This window comes from Arvicanthis niloticus, chromosome 9, assembly GCF_011762505.2.
Source record: "Arvicanthis niloticus isolate mArvNil1 chromosome 9, mArvNil1.pat.X, whole genome shotgun sequence".
Lineage (NCBI taxonomy): Eukaryota > Metazoa > Chordata > Mammalia > Rodentia > Muridae > Arvicanthis > Arvicanthis niloticus.
The window spans coordinates 23,598,863-23,619,193 of record NC_047666.1 but is presented as its reverse complement, the minus strand read 5'-3'; the positions used below and the strand labels follow the sequence as shown (position 1 = coordinate 23,619,193).

The 20,331-nt window shown below is 34.1% G+C and overlaps 1 protein-coding gene across 1 annotated transcript in view; it reads right to left on the bottom strand.

The window, feature by feature from the left end:
* Znf638 (zinc finger protein 638) overlaps positions 1–20,331 on the bottom strand; it is a 129,246-nt gene that overhangs the window by 8,323 nt on the left and 100,592 nt on the right. The window contains 12 exon segments of the mRNA XM_076939991.1: positions 362–427; positions 1,024–2,251; positions 5,956–5,993; positions 8,797–8,919; positions 10,725–10,859; positions 11,539–11,580; positions 12,277–12,405; positions 14,089–14,220; positions 16,497–16,534; positions 17,940–18,008; positions 18,584–18,667; positions 19,426–19,494. Coding sequence (XP_076796106.1) covers positions 362–427; positions 1,024–2,251; positions 5,956–5,993; positions 8,797–8,919; positions 10,725–10,859; positions 11,539–11,580; positions 12,277–12,405; positions 14,089–14,220; positions 16,497–16,534; positions 17,940–18,008; positions 18,584–18,667; positions 19,426–19,494 — 2,153 coding nt within the window.

Here is a 20,331-nt window from a genome sequence, read left to right as displayed (position 1 = left end):
GAACTTTATATTGAAAAAAATTCTGAGATTACTAAGACTTCATAGCTAATACAATTGTATTTGAAACATTATTTTAAAATTGGTAACATAGTAATGAAATTTCTAGCAGGTTTCTGCATTTAGTATGCTGTTAATCAACCAAAGCTAGCAGGGTATATAAAACTATTAAGTCTACCACAGAAATAGCACCAAAGAATTAGTGGCAAGATAGAACACAAAGCATTTCATTCCTATTCTATGCTGTTTATCTTTCACTCTCTTAACACCCATGCTAACCATGAAAAGGTGAGGCAAGTGTATCAGACAGATGGGTACTGCTGTGGAAGAATGGATATAGAGAATGTGAATATTCTCATTTTACCTCTTTCGATTTGGAACTTCTATCAGTAGTACTTTTAGAATTCTTAGTGTTCTGCAAAGCCAACGCCTAAAATATTAAGAAATACAGAAAAAAGAATTTATACTCAGGTTATTAATGCTCTTTAAGAAAAAAGAAAAACTTAATTAGCAAATATCAAAATATGGTCAATTATGCAAACATTTTTAACAAATATACAAAACTAAATCAATAATATTTTAATGGTATATGCAGTCTCTAAAAGCTATAGCTAAATTCAGTTTTTAAGATCTTTTTTCCTCTTTGCCCACAGTGTCTAAGTTTAGGCAATTAATGAACTGATAAAGGAAGTTTCAATTTCAGAGGAACAAGAATGGCAAATAATCATCCTAGGAGCCACTGCAGACCCATCCTTCAAATCAGTTATTGTTCTGACCACAGTTTAATTCAGCTACATTTGTGACCATGTAATACTTTCCAAGTGTGTGAATAAATGGGAACTTTGAGCTCAATACTCCAAATGTCTACTGGCTTATTATATCAATGGAATTGTTTCAGACAGGGAAACAGGAGCTTGGGGCTAGTGTGAAGAGATGAAAACATGAGCCAAAACTACACTTCTTACTTTACAGCTACAGCGCTATGTACTTCAAAGGTACACTGAGCCATTTTTCTACTCTCCTCACCTTATTGTTGCTGTCATCCCGTTTCATGATGGGAGGTTTAGTCTCTGTTTCCTGAGACTGTTTTGTTATGTCCTTGTAATCCACTTTAGAATCCTTGCACTGAAGGGCTGAGATCCTTCCACTGCACCCTCTGTTAACACCAATCTGAGTGGGTTTGGATTTACTGTTGCTTTCTGCCAAGCCTGATCTGGTATTTTTAAGCAGACCAAATTCCTTGGCTGAAACTTTCTTTTCAGTGTTTATTTGTTCTCTAAGCACAGGCTTTGGAAAGATGTTCTGACTTTCAGTTTTTGAAGGTGTACTTTTTGCTTTAGGAGAAGAGACCACAGTAGCCTTGATGCTTGACTTACTACTATATACATTTGATACAGTCAGCATACTAGTTTTACCAGGTTCATCAGGCTTACTGGTCTGATCCGCTCCTTTAGATAGGTCTGCCTTGATCACAGCACTTTCAACTGGCTTTTCTCGTATTGCTGCTATAATCTTCTCCAATTTTTCTGCAAATATGTTAGCTTCATTCTTCTCAGCCTTCTCTGTTTTTACTTGTAAATCCATTCTGGACTCCTTAGCATTAAATTCATTTTCCTCCTTCTCATCCACACTACCTTTTTCAGCAATATCCTTTTTGCTCACAACCTTCTCATCTTCAGTGTAACTTCCTGGTACTTGGGTTACAATACAAGCAGGTGGTAGTACTTCTGAAACAGTTTCGTGTTTATCCACTTCAGCTGTGGCTTCTACCATAAGCTGTGCAATTCCAGAAACTATATCTTCTGTTTCAGATGGAGAATCTTCTAGAATTCCCTTGATGTTCCTTTCTTCTATGAAGACACTGTCAGATACTGATAATTCTGTCTCAGGGTTTGTAACTTCTGCCTCTTCCTTTTCACAGTCACTGGTGTACATCTGCTGGTTTAAAGTAGACTCATCTATATTTTCACTTAATAACTCAATATTGGCTGGAGTGGATGCTACAAGAGGAATTTCTATGCTGACCTCTGCTCCTTGAGCTTCAAGTCCTAGTGTTTGAATTGCAAAGTCAGACTCACACAATGCTTGTTTGGGTTCTTCCTTACCAAGTTCTTCCTGATGCACTGAAGTTTCTGTTCCAATATTGGAAGTAGTTTCTTCTTCAACCTCACTAGGTTTAACAGAGGGACTATCAGCTGCTGTTTGTACCTCACTTTCATCAACAGGACTGTTTTTCAAGTCAGGGCTAAAAGTACTTAAAAACAAACAAAAAGGACACAAAACAAACAAAAATCAAACTATGATGAGGATTCAATCATTGTAAATAACCCTGTTGATGCCAACTGTACAGGTTTCCTAATGCACAAACGATAAGCACTGGGAAATTCAGCCAATCAGCATTAATGTGGCTAAGATGTTCTGATGGAAATACACAAGATTGAACAATAAGAGAGCTTTTATCTTTTTAATTCAAAGGAAACAATAGAAAAACTAGGATTGTTTGGTGTCTTCCTTTTACTTGTGTAAGTTAACAATTTTTCACTCCTGTATTAAGTTTGTACCTGAAAAGACTGAACAAAAGTTTGAGACATCTCAAATTATTATTAGGCCCTTTACTCATGATATGGGTAGATAAACAAAGTGGGCAGTTTTACAACAAAGCTAGGGATGCATAACATGTAAACTTAAAATGGATATCGAACTTCCATAAAAACAACATGAAACTGGCATGGAGGGAAATGCCACTTAACCATTTTAGAATGGTTCTTTTTGAATGTAAAAGACCTACTTTAAATTTTCTAAAAAATATACTTATGAATGATAACATTTAAAAGACACCTTTCTTTAGAATTACCTAGGTAACTTTTGGAGATTTAAAATTGTAAATAAAACTGTTAGAACCACCTAAACATGAACATACACTCTTACTACACACCAACTCATTCAGTTGTCATATATTTTAATTACCTAGATGAACTAGAAAAAAATGCATGACCAATTATAAAAAGGCCATGTCTAACACAGTCATAAAGTATACTCATATAATTTTGTTAGAATTGGTTAGAGAAAGACACCAGAAAGGGATCACACATAACAATATAGTTAGTATTAACTCTTTTTATCCAAGGAGAGTATAAACTGTCATTTTTGACATGCTTTACTTCATAATTCTAGATAATGTCTATCTCTATCCTGAGATGTTACTTTTATTTCAGAGATTTTGAAAAGGCACGATCTGCCCCAACCAGGGTCTAGTCATTTCATTAAATAAATTGGTTCTCCCAGAAGAATAACTGTAAGCTTATAAACAAACATACTGTTCCCTATGAAGCATGAGAAGTTTAAGATGAACAACTAGGGATCGTAGATCTTAATAACAATACATATACTTATTTCCTTATAAGCAATTTAGTATATTCAAATGTTCCTATCTTAAATTATTGATATCTCTAACACTGGAAATACCAAGGGCTGATATTTGCAAAACTCTTGGAACTAGAGTAGAATCTGTGGTCAAGCACAAGAGTGACAAAGAAACAACTGGGACTTTCATAGTTACATGGATATTCCTCAAAGTACAAACTTTTTGAAATTACAATATTCATTTCAATAATAAAGAATAAACTCAAATTCCTGCCTCATTAGTGAGCTATATGTTGATCCTAAAGATTTATAAACTGAACTATATAGAAACATTTATAAATCAGAACCAACATGAAAATTTTTTAAAAATATCATCTGAAAGATATAACAAGGCTTTCTTAATTACCATATTTAAAGTTTATAAAAAGTTATCATAAAAACAGTGACTACACAGTTCAACATTTGAAACACAGGTCTGTTTGTAAAGATGGTTCAATTACACATTTTGCTTCAACCATGTACCTTTGTGGATTTATGTGTACTATGTGAGTGTAGGAATCCTTGGAAGCCTGAGGAAGGCACTGAATTTTTGGAGATGGAACTGCACCAAGTTGTGAGCCTTCATGCGGGTGTGAGAAACTCAACTTGGGTTCTCCAAAAGAACAAGTACTCTTAAATGTTAAGCCATCTCTCCAGCACCAAAGTGGAAGTCTTTAAGAATTAATGTGTTTTCTTCATATACATTATTTTAACAAAAGTTGAGTATCTGTTCACTAGCTATAATGAAAAAAGTTTCAATGTTGATGATCAATTTAGTTTGGAATGCCAGTGAGATGTCAAATAAATGACATTATTAAGACCAGAGTTAAAAGGACCATTTTGTCTTTTGTTTTTAAGGAATGAAAACAGTCCCATTCAGATCAACACACACACACACACACACACACACACACACACACACACACAATTCAAAATTTCCCCAAAAGGAATACTATAAAAGCTAGACATGAGATAAAGAATGGCACCGTAATGCACATATCTCAAGACATTTTAGGATAAGATTTAACAGAGAAAATTAATTTGAGAGTTTCAACAGGTATTTTCCGGCATCCTTATTTAAAGTCATAATCAAATGACACATAGAATATGTAGGGGTAGGATTAATGAAGCCTAAGTTATGTAAGTTATTACTAAACTATAAATGTGAAATTTTTTCTAAGTAATCAGTGATTAGAGTTCTCATTAATGAAAAACAAAAAGAATTATACCCTAAGGTAAACTGGCACCCACATTTACTTTTAAAAGACTCAACATTTAAAACAAATAACACCAGCCCTACCCTACTTTTTGAGGTGGGGGGGGGGGTTTAAGTTTACTCCAAAAGTAATGTTAAATATTCTGGCCATATCCCACATTTTATATACACATATTTTTCTCTCTGTAATACAAGTCAGAAAAAAAAATTTACTTGGAGGAAAAACATCAATTTAAGAAGACTAGGAACTATCTGTAAACATATCAATATTTTGAATTTTTAAAAGAAGCAAAACCAATAAAAACAGACAATAATCAACTGTTTCTGATTAAAACAAGTTTTTGCAGATTAAAAAAATTATAAAACAGAATACACACAAATGAATTTGGGGTGGGGGAAATCTATTTCTTGCTACAAACAGTGCTAACTGTAGGTCTGACCATGACCATGTGTGGCATTGTAATTTATTAAGCTTTCTGTGGACTTACACATGACTATAATTGGTTTGAGGATAAACTATTTTTTAAACGTATGTGGTGACAAACACACAGCAACCTTGAAATGGGGCTTATGAGTTACCAATGTATTTTAATATGCTCACAATCATTTTAACAACCCAAAATAGCATGATTTTTATAAAAGAACTAGTTAACGAGAAGAAATTTTATAAGACATTGTTTGCAAAATATCAAATAATTACTTTCCTATTTAAATATTTTCTAATTACTATTTAAACTTATAAGATTTTTAAACATAGATTAATAAATAGTAAATATAAACTCCATGGCTAAAACAAATGTTAGAGTCAGTAGTTTGAGGCCTCTGAAAAGCAAGCTTCATTAGTGGATACAAAGTAGTATTTTTTTTGATAAATATTCCCATTCTATACTTTAAAATAATCTAAAATTGTACCATCTTAAAAAAAACACATTGAAGGTTGTATTTTTATTTTAAGCTAATGAAATTTTAAGATTGAAACTATAAAACTGTATTTAGCTCTTTTGGACCAGAACAATCTAGTAAAGAACATGTCATACTTATCATGGATTGAACTACTCAGAATGGTTTACTAAGCATAAAAAAGCAACATTCTTATAGGTGATTCAAATGGTTTATACATGCAGTTCTCTAAATAGTCCATAAATACTTGAATCAGTTTAAATATAGCCATCAACCAAAACATTCCCTAAGGCCAAACAGAACCCAAAAGTAAAAGGAAAGCAAGCTTACACATAAACAAAAGGAGTAAGTAGGAACTTTCTGCACATAATAGTTACAGTAAGATACAGAAATACTGAAACAACACACAAAAATGAAAGAAACAACTTAAAGCAACATACCTTTCTTTTCCTAGTTCTGGATCATTCTTCATTTGAACCTACAATATAAGTCACATTTTATTAGAGGTTATTCTAGTGGATCTTTAGTATTTAGTAAAATATAGATAACAAAAGTAAAAAGAATAGGCTACCTCTTAAAAAAAAAAGTTTTCTGTATCTACATAACTTATATTCCAGAAAACTTTTTTATTAAAATCTGCTGTAAGGTTACACAGAATAAGTCAATTACCAATTTATGAGATAGTGACAAATATGGCAAACTTTCATAAAATCTAAAAGCCTGAAAATAACATTTTACTTAGAATAAAACCAATAAACATAACACAAACACATTCCTTGTAGGTTTGCTTTTAAAGATTTGTATTTATAAGGAAAACTTTTTATAAAGCGTCCCACTAAATTAGGCATATTATATGGCAGGCCTATAATCCTAGCTTCTTGGAAGGTGTGAATTCTGGAAATTAAGACCTGCCAAGGCAACTTAAGGCAAATCTTCAAAACAACAATATAAAGACCCCTTACTTATACATCGTGAAGTGGAGCTGAGAAGATGGCTAAGTTAAAAAAGTGCTCGTCATGCAAATACAAGGATGTGAACTCACACTCCCATCACAAATCTGAAAAAATGGGGAACATAACATGCTTATAATCTCAGTGATGGGGGTCGTGGGTCGATACAGTAAGACTTCTGGGTCTTGTCTAACTTGTCAGTCAAACTCTGACAGTGAGCTCTAGCTCAGTGAAACAATATATGTCAAAAAAGAAGATGGAAAAGCAATTGAGAAAGAAATCCGGCAGGCCTGTGGTGGCGCACGCCTTTAATCCCAGCACTTGGGAGGCAGAGGCGGGCGGATTTCTGAGTTCGAGGCCAGCCTGGTATACAAAGTGAGTTCCAGGACAGCCTGAACTACACAGAGAAACCCTGTCTCAACCCCCACCCCCTAAAAAAAAAAAAGAAAATGAGAAAGAAACTCAATATCTACCTCTAGCTTCTACACAGATGTATACACATAAACACACACACCTACAAATGCTACAGCAATAATCCTTTTAAATATTATCCCCCTCCCCAACGCAATGTAATGGAAAACCAGAATGAAGGGCTCAATGCACTGTTTAAAAAGCTACAGCTAATACTTTAAAAAATGTTGCAGAAACAGTAGGAAGATAAAGGAGTCAATCTGGAAGAAGTTAAGAGAAGAAATAATGTAAATGTGATCAAAATACATTTATGAAACTCTAAAGGATTAACAACATTAATCCTTTTAATAATTTTTAGATTTAAAAAAATCACTTGAATGATCTTCACAGTAGGACAATTGATACCTCTTAGAAACGCTCTTCAAATTTTGTTTTTATATTCAAGCGAGTGGAGGTAAGAGAACACTGTTAGAGAACAACTCGAATGGGAATGCAGCCCAGGAAATGAACTCAGGGGCACTGAACTCATGTTTTGGGAATAAAGTCCCTTTACTGAGCAAGCATGTGTGTGTCTGTGTGTGTGTGTGTGTGTGTGTGTGTGTGTGTGTGTGTGGTCTGTGTGTGTGTATCTTTCCTCAGTTAATTCAAGAATTTAGAAAAATTATCAAAAAGCATAGATACTAAATTTAAGGTTCTATTATTTATCCCCGCTATTGAAACACAATGGAACTACTAAAAAAAACCCCAAAAAACAAAAACAAACAAACAAAAAAAAAAACCCCACAAATTTGAATTTGATTTCTTTTTTGGTTTTTCAAGTCACAGTTTCTCTGTGTAGTCAGCCCTGGCTGTCCTGGAACTTACTCTATAACAAAGACTGCTTCTGCCTCTCAAGTGCTGGAATTAAAGGTGTGAGTCACCACACTCAGCCTTGATAGCTTTTAAAGATGTATTTATATTACTTTTCTACTTACTTATATTCTACTAGACAGCTACATAAACTAAAAACATGTTAAAATTTGCTTTCTTATACAATACACTTTCTGATAAACATAACAATACAAATTTTTTTCCTTCCAGAAAGCAATGATGGATCAAAAAAAGCACCTGCATCTACAGATAATCATAGTAGCTCTACCAAATCTCTCTCTCTCTCTCTCTCTCTCTCTCTCTCTCTCTCTCTCTCTCTCTCTCTCTCTCTCTCTCTCTCTCTCTCTCTGGTTTTCTTTTTTTCTGACACAAGGTTGCTCTGTGTTGCCCTGGCTATCCTGGAATCGCTCTGTAGATCAGGCTGGCTTCTAACTCAGAGAACCACCTGCCTCTACCTTCCGAGTGTTGGGTTTAAAGGCGTGTACCACCACCACCACCTCTACCCATTTATAAAGTCTCTTTATAAGTCAGTATCCCAATATAGTTACAAATTTTAAAATTACTAATTTATATCATATACTGTTCCCATAATGATCAAAACTGTAAGAGATTAAAACAATTTTAAAAATAATCAATATAAAGGAATATCTAAACTCAGAAGAAGTCTGACTACTGAGTCTATTCTTGACACTACACTCATGATGTAGCTTCTGAATTTTCAGAAAATTTCCATTATGCCTTCTGGTTTTCTTAAAATTTTTTTTGTAGATTTATTTTATGTATATGAGTATTTTGCCTGAATGTATGAATCTGTACCATGTGTGTTCATAGTGCCCATGGAGGTCAAAGGTGGTACTGTATCTCCTTGGTGAGCCACATGGATGCCAGATACCAAATCTGGGTCCTCTGTAAGAAAAGCCAATGATCTTGACTACTGACTCATTTTTTTCAGCCCAGCCTTTTTAAACTTCTAAAATAACAAAAGCTGATTTAAGAGAGAAAGAGAGAGAGAGAGAGAGAGAAAGCGAGAGAGAGCACGCGCACACTTACCTCTGAGTCCATCTTTGGAGATAATGTGCAGGTCAACACATGTTCACCTATGTTTTGTGGATTTTGTTTCAGAAAATTGTACATTGACAGAGCAGATTCAGGACTTTCTAATTGAAGAATCACCTTTAGAAGAAATATTTTTTTTAAGTATGAATTTAAAAGTTACAAGTAGTATCAGAATGTCATCTAACAAATTCCACAATTCAATGTACAGCCAGAAGAACTGAAACCAGGGACCTAAACATTTATTTACTCACTCACATTTCAAGAAACATTAGGCACAACAGTTAAGAGATCTGGGTACCAACTAATGAATGGATTTTCAACACATACACTAAGCACACAACAGAATGTTGTTTAGCCTTAAAAAAGAAATTCTGATATATGCTCATTGATGAATGAGCGTAGAACACATGCCAAGTGAAATAAACAATTGCAAAAATAGTAAATACAATTAAAATACTTTATGGTATCAGATGGTTTTTTGTTTTTTTGTTTTTTGTTTTTTTTTTTGGTTTTTTGAGACAGAGTTTCTCTGTGTAGCTCTGGCTGTCCTGGACCTCACTCTGTAGACCAGGCTAGCCTCGAACAGATGTTATTTTTATTTATAAAAATAGACATAAGTTGCCAGTTGAATGGTCTGGGTGGGTGGGTGGCATGTTAAAGAGTTATTGTTTAATGCATAAGAAGCCTCAGTTTGAGAAAACAGGAAAAGGTATAGTATTGTATGGTGGTGATAGTTGCACAATGCAAGTATGTTCAATGCAGCTGAACTGACACCTAAGGTTAAAATGTTAAATACATAATTTAAAAATACATTTAAAATAATAGGCAAAACAAAGGTATATTAAAACCCCCTTTCGTTAAAACAGAGGACAAGTGTATAGGGGCTAGAGAGATGGATCAGGAGTTATTGTTTTCCCAGAAGACTTGAGTTCAGTTCCCAGTACTCATATTGAATGGTTCATAACTTCTGGTAACCCCAGCTCCAGAAAATCTGATACCCTTTTCTATCTTCCTCTTGTACACACAGAGACACAGGCACAGATACACATGGCAATGCACACAAATACACAAAAATTAAATCACATATATACCAACCCCCCAACCAACAAAACAAACAAATAAAACAAAACCCCAAAACCCATTCAAAAAACCAAAACCCCATGGAGGACTAATGTGCAAAGTTTTAAAAGTTCAGATTCCCATCCTATGCCATGTCTTGTCTGGCATACCATACAGGTTCTATTTATCAGTTCAAAACACATCAAAGACAATCAGTAGATGCCTGTTTATGCCTGACTTATGGTCACCACTATACCATAACATCACTTGCAACATACTTATAAAATAAATTATTATTATTTATAACAAAGTAACTTTAATACAAAGCATTGCCTTTTGGAATAATATACTGCTGACAAAAATCTTTTTTAAAATAATTAGGCATAGTAGTATCACCTGCAAGACCAGAGACTCAGGAGGCAGAAGCAATACTGTAGAAAGTTAAAGATTAGCATAGGCTACACAAGAGAATGCTGACTCCATAAATAAAAACTAATTTTAATAGACACATAGCTGTAATACATACTAAATATAGAAGGCAGATTAAATATAAAAACATTAACAATTTTAGTTTGAATTTTTAAATACAGAAGCCAAATCATGAAATAAAGTTGACAAACAAATCTAAGTCAGTGTTTTACAGTTAGAACTCCACTGGTAAGACATGCTCTCTTGTTCTCTCTGTGAATCTCATTTCTCCTTATAAACTAAAGAGAGGGCATCTTTTTTCTTTTTTATATTACAGTCCAGAGGAAACTGTTCTAATTTGTCATACTGCTTCATGGTTGAATAATGTTCATGGATGCTTCTACTCAAAAGCCAAGTTAGGAGCTATAGACTGTAAGCATACAGGGTTTAATTACCTTGTTTTTGTTACTCATGAACACATAGCGATCCACTTTTCCAAACTGATTTCCAACACAAAGCACACACTGAAGTCCATCTTCAGGTAAATTGTCAAGATGTACAAATCGGTTGTAAATTTTATCAATATTTGCCTGTGTTTTGTTGGGAGTTTTTTGAGACAATGTAGGGGAAAAAAAGGATAAGAATTAAACACAAATCACTGATTAGCATTAATTTAACACTACAGAGGTGATGTTTCTTCAAAGAATAAGAAAATGACTAAACTGTCAAAAAAGACAATGACCAATGAGCTGAGGTAGGAAATAGGAGGTGGGACACTGATAGGAAGAGAGGATTCTGGGAAATAGTAAGAGATAAAAGGAGAGATTCAAGGGAGCCAGAGAAAGACTTGGACTGAGGAGACTGACATAAACCAACATGTAAATAAAGGAAGAAGGCCGAAACTGAGGAGAGATAAATAATCAAGTACTAGAACAGAATCTAGTAGGAGTGCTACATAGAATAGAAGAATAGTTTAGTAAGTTAAAAGCTAGTCAGGGAATGAGCCAAAGCTTATGGCATAGGCATTTAGTAATAATGGCACCTGTATTTCCTCAATGTTCATAAAAAAGTCCTCAAACATCACCTATATGACTACTAATAATGCATTTCAGTGTATAAAAAAATATGTTCATATCTAGGACTATGATACCCTTTCCATTTTTACCAAGAAGAACCATCTCATATCTCAGTCAACTTTAATTCTTAAAAAGAAAAAAATAAATCTTTCAAAAAAACCAGTAAACAAAAGCATTTAAATATGAAACTCACCTCTGGGTCACTTTCTTGAATCAAAGTTGTAAAGAGAGCTTCCTATAAAGCCAAACAATCAAAAGTAAAAGTTAAAAGCTCTGTCTCATTCACAAACTTACTTAGTCAGGATGTGTCATACAAAGAGCTAAACAGATGTGCATTATCCAGTCTTTCATAAAATCAGGTAGCAAAAGTCCTACTCCTTTAAAATATGGTCAAAGGAAAAGATTTTCTAAATTTGCATTTCTCCCAGCTTCTATGAGATTCTATCTCCTTTTAAGATGTACAGACACTGAAATGTTTTTGCATCAGTCAAAGCTGAACTTGAACAGATTTGAATTTCATGTCAGTATCACAGCTTTGAGTTCAGAATGCCTGAAGGTACAGTAGCATAAGGAGCAATTCTGTAACTTTGGCAGCGCTAAGAGACTAAACAAGGAGGAACAGGGGACAAGCTTAAAACAGAGAAGGTTTACTGATCGACTAAGTTTGACAAATGAGGAGGAAGAACTAAAGACAATCACTAGTACTCTGTTTTGTCAGCCAGAGTAGCAGTCAAGAACAATTTTTCTTATTTTTTTTTTTAAATACGATTCTGTCTTAAAAGTGGGCTCAGTGATCAGTAAGAGAGGAGACTTCTGTGGCTTAAAAACACTGTGAACCCCCCCCAATTAACTAGATAATAAAAAATAATAAATTTGATCTTAAAAATTTAGTAAAATCTAGGAAAAATGATGGTTTATGTCTATTATTTACCTCATCTTTTAAGTCCACATCCTCAGGAGCGATACTTATGGAGAGCTGATTTCCATCCATGGATATTGGGAAGCAGGTATAAAATTTTACCATAGAATCTGCAGATTTTTTGTTTATTTCTATATATGCCTTTAAATATAAAAATTATAAAAATAAAAAAATTAATTCTTCCTTAGAGTCAAATGACTTTAAAATCTTATACAACCAAAGTCATAGGAATAGCGGAGTCCACAGGCTAATACTAACATAACAGTAAGCAAGAAATAAGTGAATACTGAAAAGTTTGTTTGTTTATTTATTTAGCTTTGTTTTGGGTTTTTTGTTTTTGTTTTTGTTTTTGTTTTTTGAGGCAGAGTTTTTCTGTGTAACAGCCAAACAGAAGTCCTCCCCTGCCTCCTGAGTGCTGGAATTAAAGGTATGCACACCATGCACACATTGTTTATTTTTGATACAGGCTCTTATTCCAGACCTTGAGGCACTGGAATTACAACCAGGAACTAATTTTAATGCAGAAAAAGTCTTATTTTTTACAATCACAATAGTACTCAGCATAAGCAGACATTTTTGTCTTATTTATTATTTTTTTTAAATATTTAAGACATTTAAAATAATTCCCTAGCTTTAAATTACTTGTCACTAGTGGGAGAATGAATAATATTTCCAGCTACTTTGCCTGGGACAACAATGTGCCCTTTATCCAGTGAATCCATAATGTCTTTTTTTTGGGGGGGGTGGGGGGGTTTCAAGACAGGGTTTCTCTGTATAGCCCTGGCTGTCCTGGAACTCACTCTGTAGACCAGGCTGGCCCCAAACTCAGAAATTCGCCTGCCTCTGCCTCCCAAGTGCTGGGATTAAAGGCGTGTGCCACCACTGCCCGGCGAATCCATAATGTCTTAAATGCCCATTCGTGACTTAATGACTATTTGTTATCAATTTGTCAAATGCAAGCCAAAGAAGTTAGGTCCTTCTTCTGTAAGAATAGCAAGTATCTTAAAACACTGTGCTATCTCTCCAGACCTTTATTAATATTTATTACTCTTTTGTTATCATACCAGTGATAGTTAATAGGCATTTAACTGTTTATAGACTCAAATTAATGTCAAACCATAAGCACATAAAAAATAAATCTTTAAAAAGATTTAAATTGTGTATACAGTCAGGGAGGGGTCTTGCCTGCACGTACAGCTGTGTAACACACATGCCCTTGGAGATCAGAAGAGGGCATCAGATTCACTAGGACTATAGTTATAGGCTGTTGTGAGCTACCTTATAAATGATAGGTATCAAACCTGGGTCCTCTGGAAGAGAAGCTAATAGACTTAATTGCAAAGTCATCACCCCAGCTTCCCAAATAAATAAATCATTAAAAACAAAAAGCAAAACAAACAAAACCAAAACCAATTATACTTAACTAGGATATTACTGAAATAGAAGATACTTGTGTTTTTCATTTTAAAAATCCTTTAGTTAGGCTAGCAATGTAGCTTAGGAGTAAAGCATGTACCTAGCCCTAAATTCAATCCCAACACTCTATCTCCCCCCCTGAGAGAGATAGGAGAGAGGAGTGGAGGGAGAGAGAGATTGAGATTGATTATGAAGCCAGGCTGGGATAGGAGGATCATAAATTTATAGCCAGCCCAAGTAAAACCCTGCTTCAAAAACACAAAACAAAATAACATAATAAGAAGGTATTTTTTTTAAAAAAAATCTCTAGCTTAAAAGAGGTTAATTTTGAGATGATCCCTAAAACCTTTAGTAATTTTTAACTTTAGTGTTATAAAAATATGCTTATAAGTTATCATAAATTCTTACCTTTTTATGAGATGATAAAACCAAAATATCCTTCAAAGCACCAAATGGTTTTGCTAAGTTATAAATTTCTTCTGTAGAATATCCTTTATTAGGCAAATTAGAAATAAAAACTACACTCATTTCTTCCGTTTCCTTCAAAACAAATTAAGAAAGTGATTAGTATTTACTTTGCATTTACTACTGGAGGAAAAGCCAAAACCATAAGGAGACTGATGGGATCTCAAATGTAAGGTTTATACATTTGAATGTTTGATCCACAGTTAGAACTGTTTGAGAAGGATTAGGAGGTGTGGCCTTGTTGGGAGTGGATGTGACCCTATTGGAGGAGTTAACTGCAAGCCCCCAGTTAAATACTTTCTTTTGTAAGTTGACTTGGTCATAGTGTCTCAGTCACAGCAACAGACCAGTAACTTGGATACCCTTAGAATTTGCAAATTTGCTATTTTTAATTACATAGACTAATTACAGTCATACCATCTCTCATCTAATCCAGGTCACCAGTCTCCTTTTGGCTTATTATTTTCAAATAGAAGTTCTTATCCTCCTATCTACAGCTCCTTCCTTAATATATGCTGAGCCTTACAGTCCCATATGTACATCTAACATCCAAACCAGTGTCTTCTCATCTTCCTGAACAACAATCTCTCTTAGGCAGTATTTTTTAAGTTCACCTATTCCCTTTAAGAGCCTTTTACCAACAAGTAAGTACTTCGTGGCTTTATTTTGTTCCAGATCTATTTATTCTCTAAATTGATTTTCTCATTATGCTAGCTTTTCCTTTTGTAGATACTGTGAAAATTCCAGAGCCTCTATGGTAAACTTGGTATATTTTGACTGTAGGGGGTAGAAAGAAACAACAACAACAAAAAACCTGCAAAGAGTCAGAGCTTCAAAAAACAAATGACTAACAACCAGCCTTTCATGTTTGTTTATAAGTGACTCCTTCTAAAGAGCTTCACAGGAATGCTGCACTACATTGACCCAATTAAATAATTTCCTTAAAGTAAGACATACTATCATACTATTCAGTAATTTTATTTTCTTTCTTTTCTTTTCTTTTCTTTTTTTTTTTTTTGGTTTTTGGTTTTTCGAGACAGGGTGTCTCTGTTTAGCCCTGGCTGTCCTGGAACTGACTCTGTAGACCAGGCTGGCCTATTCAGTAATTTTTTACTCAGTAGATTATTAAACAAAAATGAATTTGGGTATAGCATATGCGCAACCTCAAATTCTGACCAATAAAATCTAGATGAATCTAGATTTTAACATACTCTTAAGAAAATAAAAGTAAAATGTATGTCCTTCAAATAAATGAGTCACTTTTTTCTCTAAAAAAAAATTGCAATACAAACAATAAGCCGTGGAGTTCAAAATATTCATATCTCACATTTTAAGGCTAGAAAAAAAATCAAATTTCACAAAGGATTATTAGAAACTAGCTCAGTTAATGAAGTACTTATAAAGCATGTAGAAAGTCCTGGGTTTTATCCCCATCAATGAATAATCTGGGTGTGGTAACACACTCCAGTAATACCCACACTAAATAAGTTGAAGCAGGAAATGAAAGTTCAAGGTTATGCCTTGCAACATAACATGTTCAAGTTCAGTCTGGGATACAAAGAAAGGTTGTCTCAAACAAAAATCACCTAATGGAAGAAAACAAAATTCCAATGTATACAGGTTCTAGATTTTTTAGTTCCAAGAAGTTGTTATCTATTCCAAACCAATTTTGCCTTAACATGCTCTCAGAAGAGAGTAACCTTCATAAACACACATTTATTCAAGGTTTTTAAACCAACACCATATCTAAAGAGTTGAAAATGACTAAGAATTTTTTCCCTGCCAAAAAGTGAATACATCTGTGTAGCAGGATACTTATTCTGCTACATTGTATTCCCAGTGGAGCTTCATGATCAAGCACCAGAAGAAGAGATGGAGCCGGGAAAGAAAGAGAGGAAAATGAGGAGAGAAAAAGAGGAAGGGGAGGGAAGAAATAGAGGAAGGGGAGGTGAAGAAGGAGGCTATCAGCCATGGAGAACCGCGGATGGGTCGAAAGCTGTCCTGGGTAGCAACTTCTATCAAAAGGTTAGATGTTGGGTAACAACTCTAATTGTGTAGGCATCTTATTGATTGAGCATTGCTAAATATATAAATCCTTTAGATAATCATTAAGCTTTAAGAGTCTCGTTTCTACCAGGTACTGCAAGGATGGCAGATATTGTCTGGGGTTCAGCCGAGCTTTGTGGATGCCAGGGCCTGCACATCTAGCTACCTGGAGCCAGGGTCAGAGCTGAGGAGCAGCAGGAACATGGTGGCTGCCCAGGAACAAGCTAGATCGGGACCCGTTTTCTAAATTTAACCCCTACACAGTTGCTCAAAGAATTATATGTAAATAAATACAAAAAACTGACCTTGCTCACTGGTTCATTTTCTGTGGTCTCCAAAGTACCTTAATATCAAAAAAGAAAAAAAAAAAACCGAATGAAAACAAAATTTTTAAAAGTTCACACAATCTTCAAGGTTCTTCCTTATTTCATAACAAATTAAATAAGTTATCTGAATATATAGATATAATATGTATAATATATCATTATATTATATATATTTATCAGTTATACATATATAACTGATAAATGGCTAAGAAGCAGTAGGACAGAAGAATAAAAGGAACATCAAATGTGCCCTTTTTTTTGAAAAATTATTCTTTTCTCATACAATATATCCCCATTAGTTTCCTCTCCCTCTACTCCTTTCAGTTGCTCCCCACATCCCCCCCACCCCCCAATCCAGATTCACTCCCTTTGGTCTCTCATTAGAAAACAACAGGTTTCTAAGAGATAATAACAAAATGTTAACAAGATAAAATATATAAAACAAAAATATTACATCCAAATTTGGACAAGGCAAATAAGAGAGAAAAGGGGCCCAAGAAAAGGCACAAGAACCAGTATACTAATTCACACACTCAGGAGTCCCATAAAAACAATAAACTGAAAATCACAATGTATACTCAGAGGACAATGGTGCACATTCATGCAGGCCATGTGCTTTCTGTTTCAGTCTGACTCCATATGAGCTTTGCTCAGTTGAGTTTAGGGGGACTTGTTTTAAAAGTTGTGACACCAACTTTTAAAAACATTGTAGTGAATTTAGGAATTTTGGTTTTTTTTAAACACACAAACATGCTCACACACAGAAATGTAAGAATGTTTTACATTTTAATCTCAGTAATAATATGTTTTCATTTTAATCCCAGGTGTGGAATTTGGGGCTATTTCAGACTGTCCACAGCAGCTGACTGTGTGATGTTTGGAATTCTGGGGACTTTTTAAAGGGTTTATAAATGCTAGAGTATCAAGAAGCAGGGTGGATTGTTGGTTGGTTGTTGTCTGAGGTTTTTTAAGCTGTCATGCTCAAAAAAGAAACAAGAAGAACTGAATATCCCAACAATGAAGATGAGAAGTTCAACCTTGCCCAAAGAAACTTGACACCCCTAAATTACCAGGAAGTAGTCTAAGGACATCAACGCCTTTCCAACCCCTGACTTTATTCAGGAATCTTTCCTTTTCTTTCCATCCTTTTTTCTCTCTTATCTAGTGTTAGAGATTGGAAGGATGAAAAAAGAGTGGAAGAAAGAAGGACGCACAAAGCAGCACTAACTAAATCTTGGATATTCCTCACAGAGAGTAAACCTTCAGAATGATACAGTGACAAGAGTATAAACTGAACTCTAGGATTTTACTTAGTACTATAAAATCAGCACTTATAGAAATATACACGCATATCTCTTTTCTTAAAATTACTTTCTTTCAGTTTTAAATGTAAAGCACAAAATAAAATTTCTACTGGCCTACCTGAAGTACTTTCTTCAGCACTCTTTCCAGTGGGTTTGTCTTCTGTACTAGCCTTGATTTCAGAGTTTGCTGCACAAAACAGACTACTTTAATTTTCAAGAAAACACTAATATAATTGAATTAATGAATCTGAACTGGAATCTAAGCTAGTAATTTTATCACTTCAGGTCTTCTCATGCTAATAAAACCTCTTTGAAAAACAAAATAATCCCTTTGAGGCTATGTGGTTCTATGTGTGCAAACATGAATGTGGATGTGTGTCATATATATGAAAGTCAGAGGTCAACATCAAATGTCTACCTCCACTGCTCTCAAACCTTAATTTTTTGAGATAGGGTCTCACTGAACCTAGAAATGGATCAGCGAAGCTGGCTGGCTAATGAACTCCAAGATTTGCCTGTGTTGACTGTCCCCACCCCAACCCAGCACTGGGATTACAGGTGTGTGCTATGCCTGGCTTTTATGTGGGTTGCTGGGAGCCAAATACAGGCTTTCATGCTTGCATACTCAACAACTTTTTAATAACTGAGTCATCTTCCAGGTCTTCCTTTAGGAATTAAAAAAAAATTTTTTTTGAAATATATCTTGAATATAAACCAAGAGAATCCAAAAAAATAAACCACTGAGTGATAGCACATGGTTACCTGGTACAGTCACAGGTTTATTGGAGTCTTTGTTTTTGATATTCCCAGACTTTTTAGCTTCTAGAGACTTCTTTCCAGATTTTGCTTTTAAAAGTAGAATTAAACCATTACTCTAAGATTAAGAGCCTACTCATTTTGTATACTTCATATTAATGTATCAGAAATAGCTCAACCTTATCTGAAAGCAATTTATTACATATTTATGTTCAAATTTTTATAAGTAATATTAAAAGCAAATTTAAGTTGAAACATTTTTTCCCAATGGTCTTAAATTAGTCCCAAGGTTAATTCTCATGTGAAATACAGTATATATTTTGAAATATCTACAAAAGTTTCTTGATACTAAACTATTAGAAAAGATACTATTAATAGGACCATGCTAATGTCAATGTACAACATTTATGTTTAAAAGTGTTTTATCAGGGAAAAGTAATCTGTTTTAAAGTAACAAGCATCAAATGAACTGTTTAAGCCATGGAAGGGAGTATGAAAGAACAGTTACAACAAAAGCAAAAGAGGGAAGATTAAACCATTTAAAGGGGACAATGACAGAGAAACCTATGAACATATTACTATCGGACCATATAGTTATATACTTCCATATATAGTGTATAACCATAATATATATATATATAATTGGTACAGAATTTTTTTTGTTAAACATAGTACCAACAAATAAAAACCCTATACTGTAAATTTTAATTACTAAAGACTCTACTAAATTCTTCAATATGTTATCAGATACTAGAAAGTATTGTATGAGTTCTAAACTTGCTTTCAATAATGTACTCTTTAAATTCATAAGATAAATTTAATAAGCCTCTCTCCCTCAGTTGTCTTACCTGTTTTGATAGAAGCTTTACCTTTCGCAGCTACCGTAACCACAGATTTTACAGAACCCGCTGATTTCCCTAAATCACAAAAGCTATAGTCAAAACTGTTTTTACTTCATACAAAACTAGTATCTATCTCCGAAGAACCTCATTTAAAAAAACAGTAAGAATAACAATGTTTTATTCAAAACATAAAATGGTAGCATATTTTGGGAGATCTAGCTATAATAATTTCTTTAGGAGAGGAGTATTGGTTATTAGAAAGTAGGACTTAAATTAAGTATCTCTCTGAATGTATGAATCAATTAAAAGCTAAAATACAACAGGTGAGGACACAAAGCAGTATCATGTGTTCACTGGTTCCAAAAGTAATTATACAAAGGCTCTCAAAGTATGAGTCTCTGGATCACAGTTCATGAAATGCATTTAAAAACACATGAAGGTCACATAAAGACTGTTCACATAACTCATTATCTTTCACTGTGCCTAATTTACAAATTAAAAGTTTATCATAGCCAGGTGTGGCACACCCCTTTAATCCCAACACTCAACAGGCCAGAGGCAGGATAATCTCTTGAGTTTGAGACCAGCCTGGTCGACTTAGGAGTTCCAAGCCATCCTGGGATACCCAGTAAGACCCTGTCTCAAAATCTTAATTACAAGTGTATATGTATATTTAAATATATATATATATGAATATATGTACATATAAAATATATATTAGTTAATACTGCAGCATATTAACTAATAAGAGGTCTATTTGGAATTTTTCACTATCAGACATTTATTGTATGTCTTGGAATGTATGAATGTATCCCTGTCCATAATTGAGAAATTATGTACCAATCCTTAAAGAGTTCAACACTTAACTAGTCAATTGTTAGCAATTTACAAGTTTGCTATTCTGAATAAACT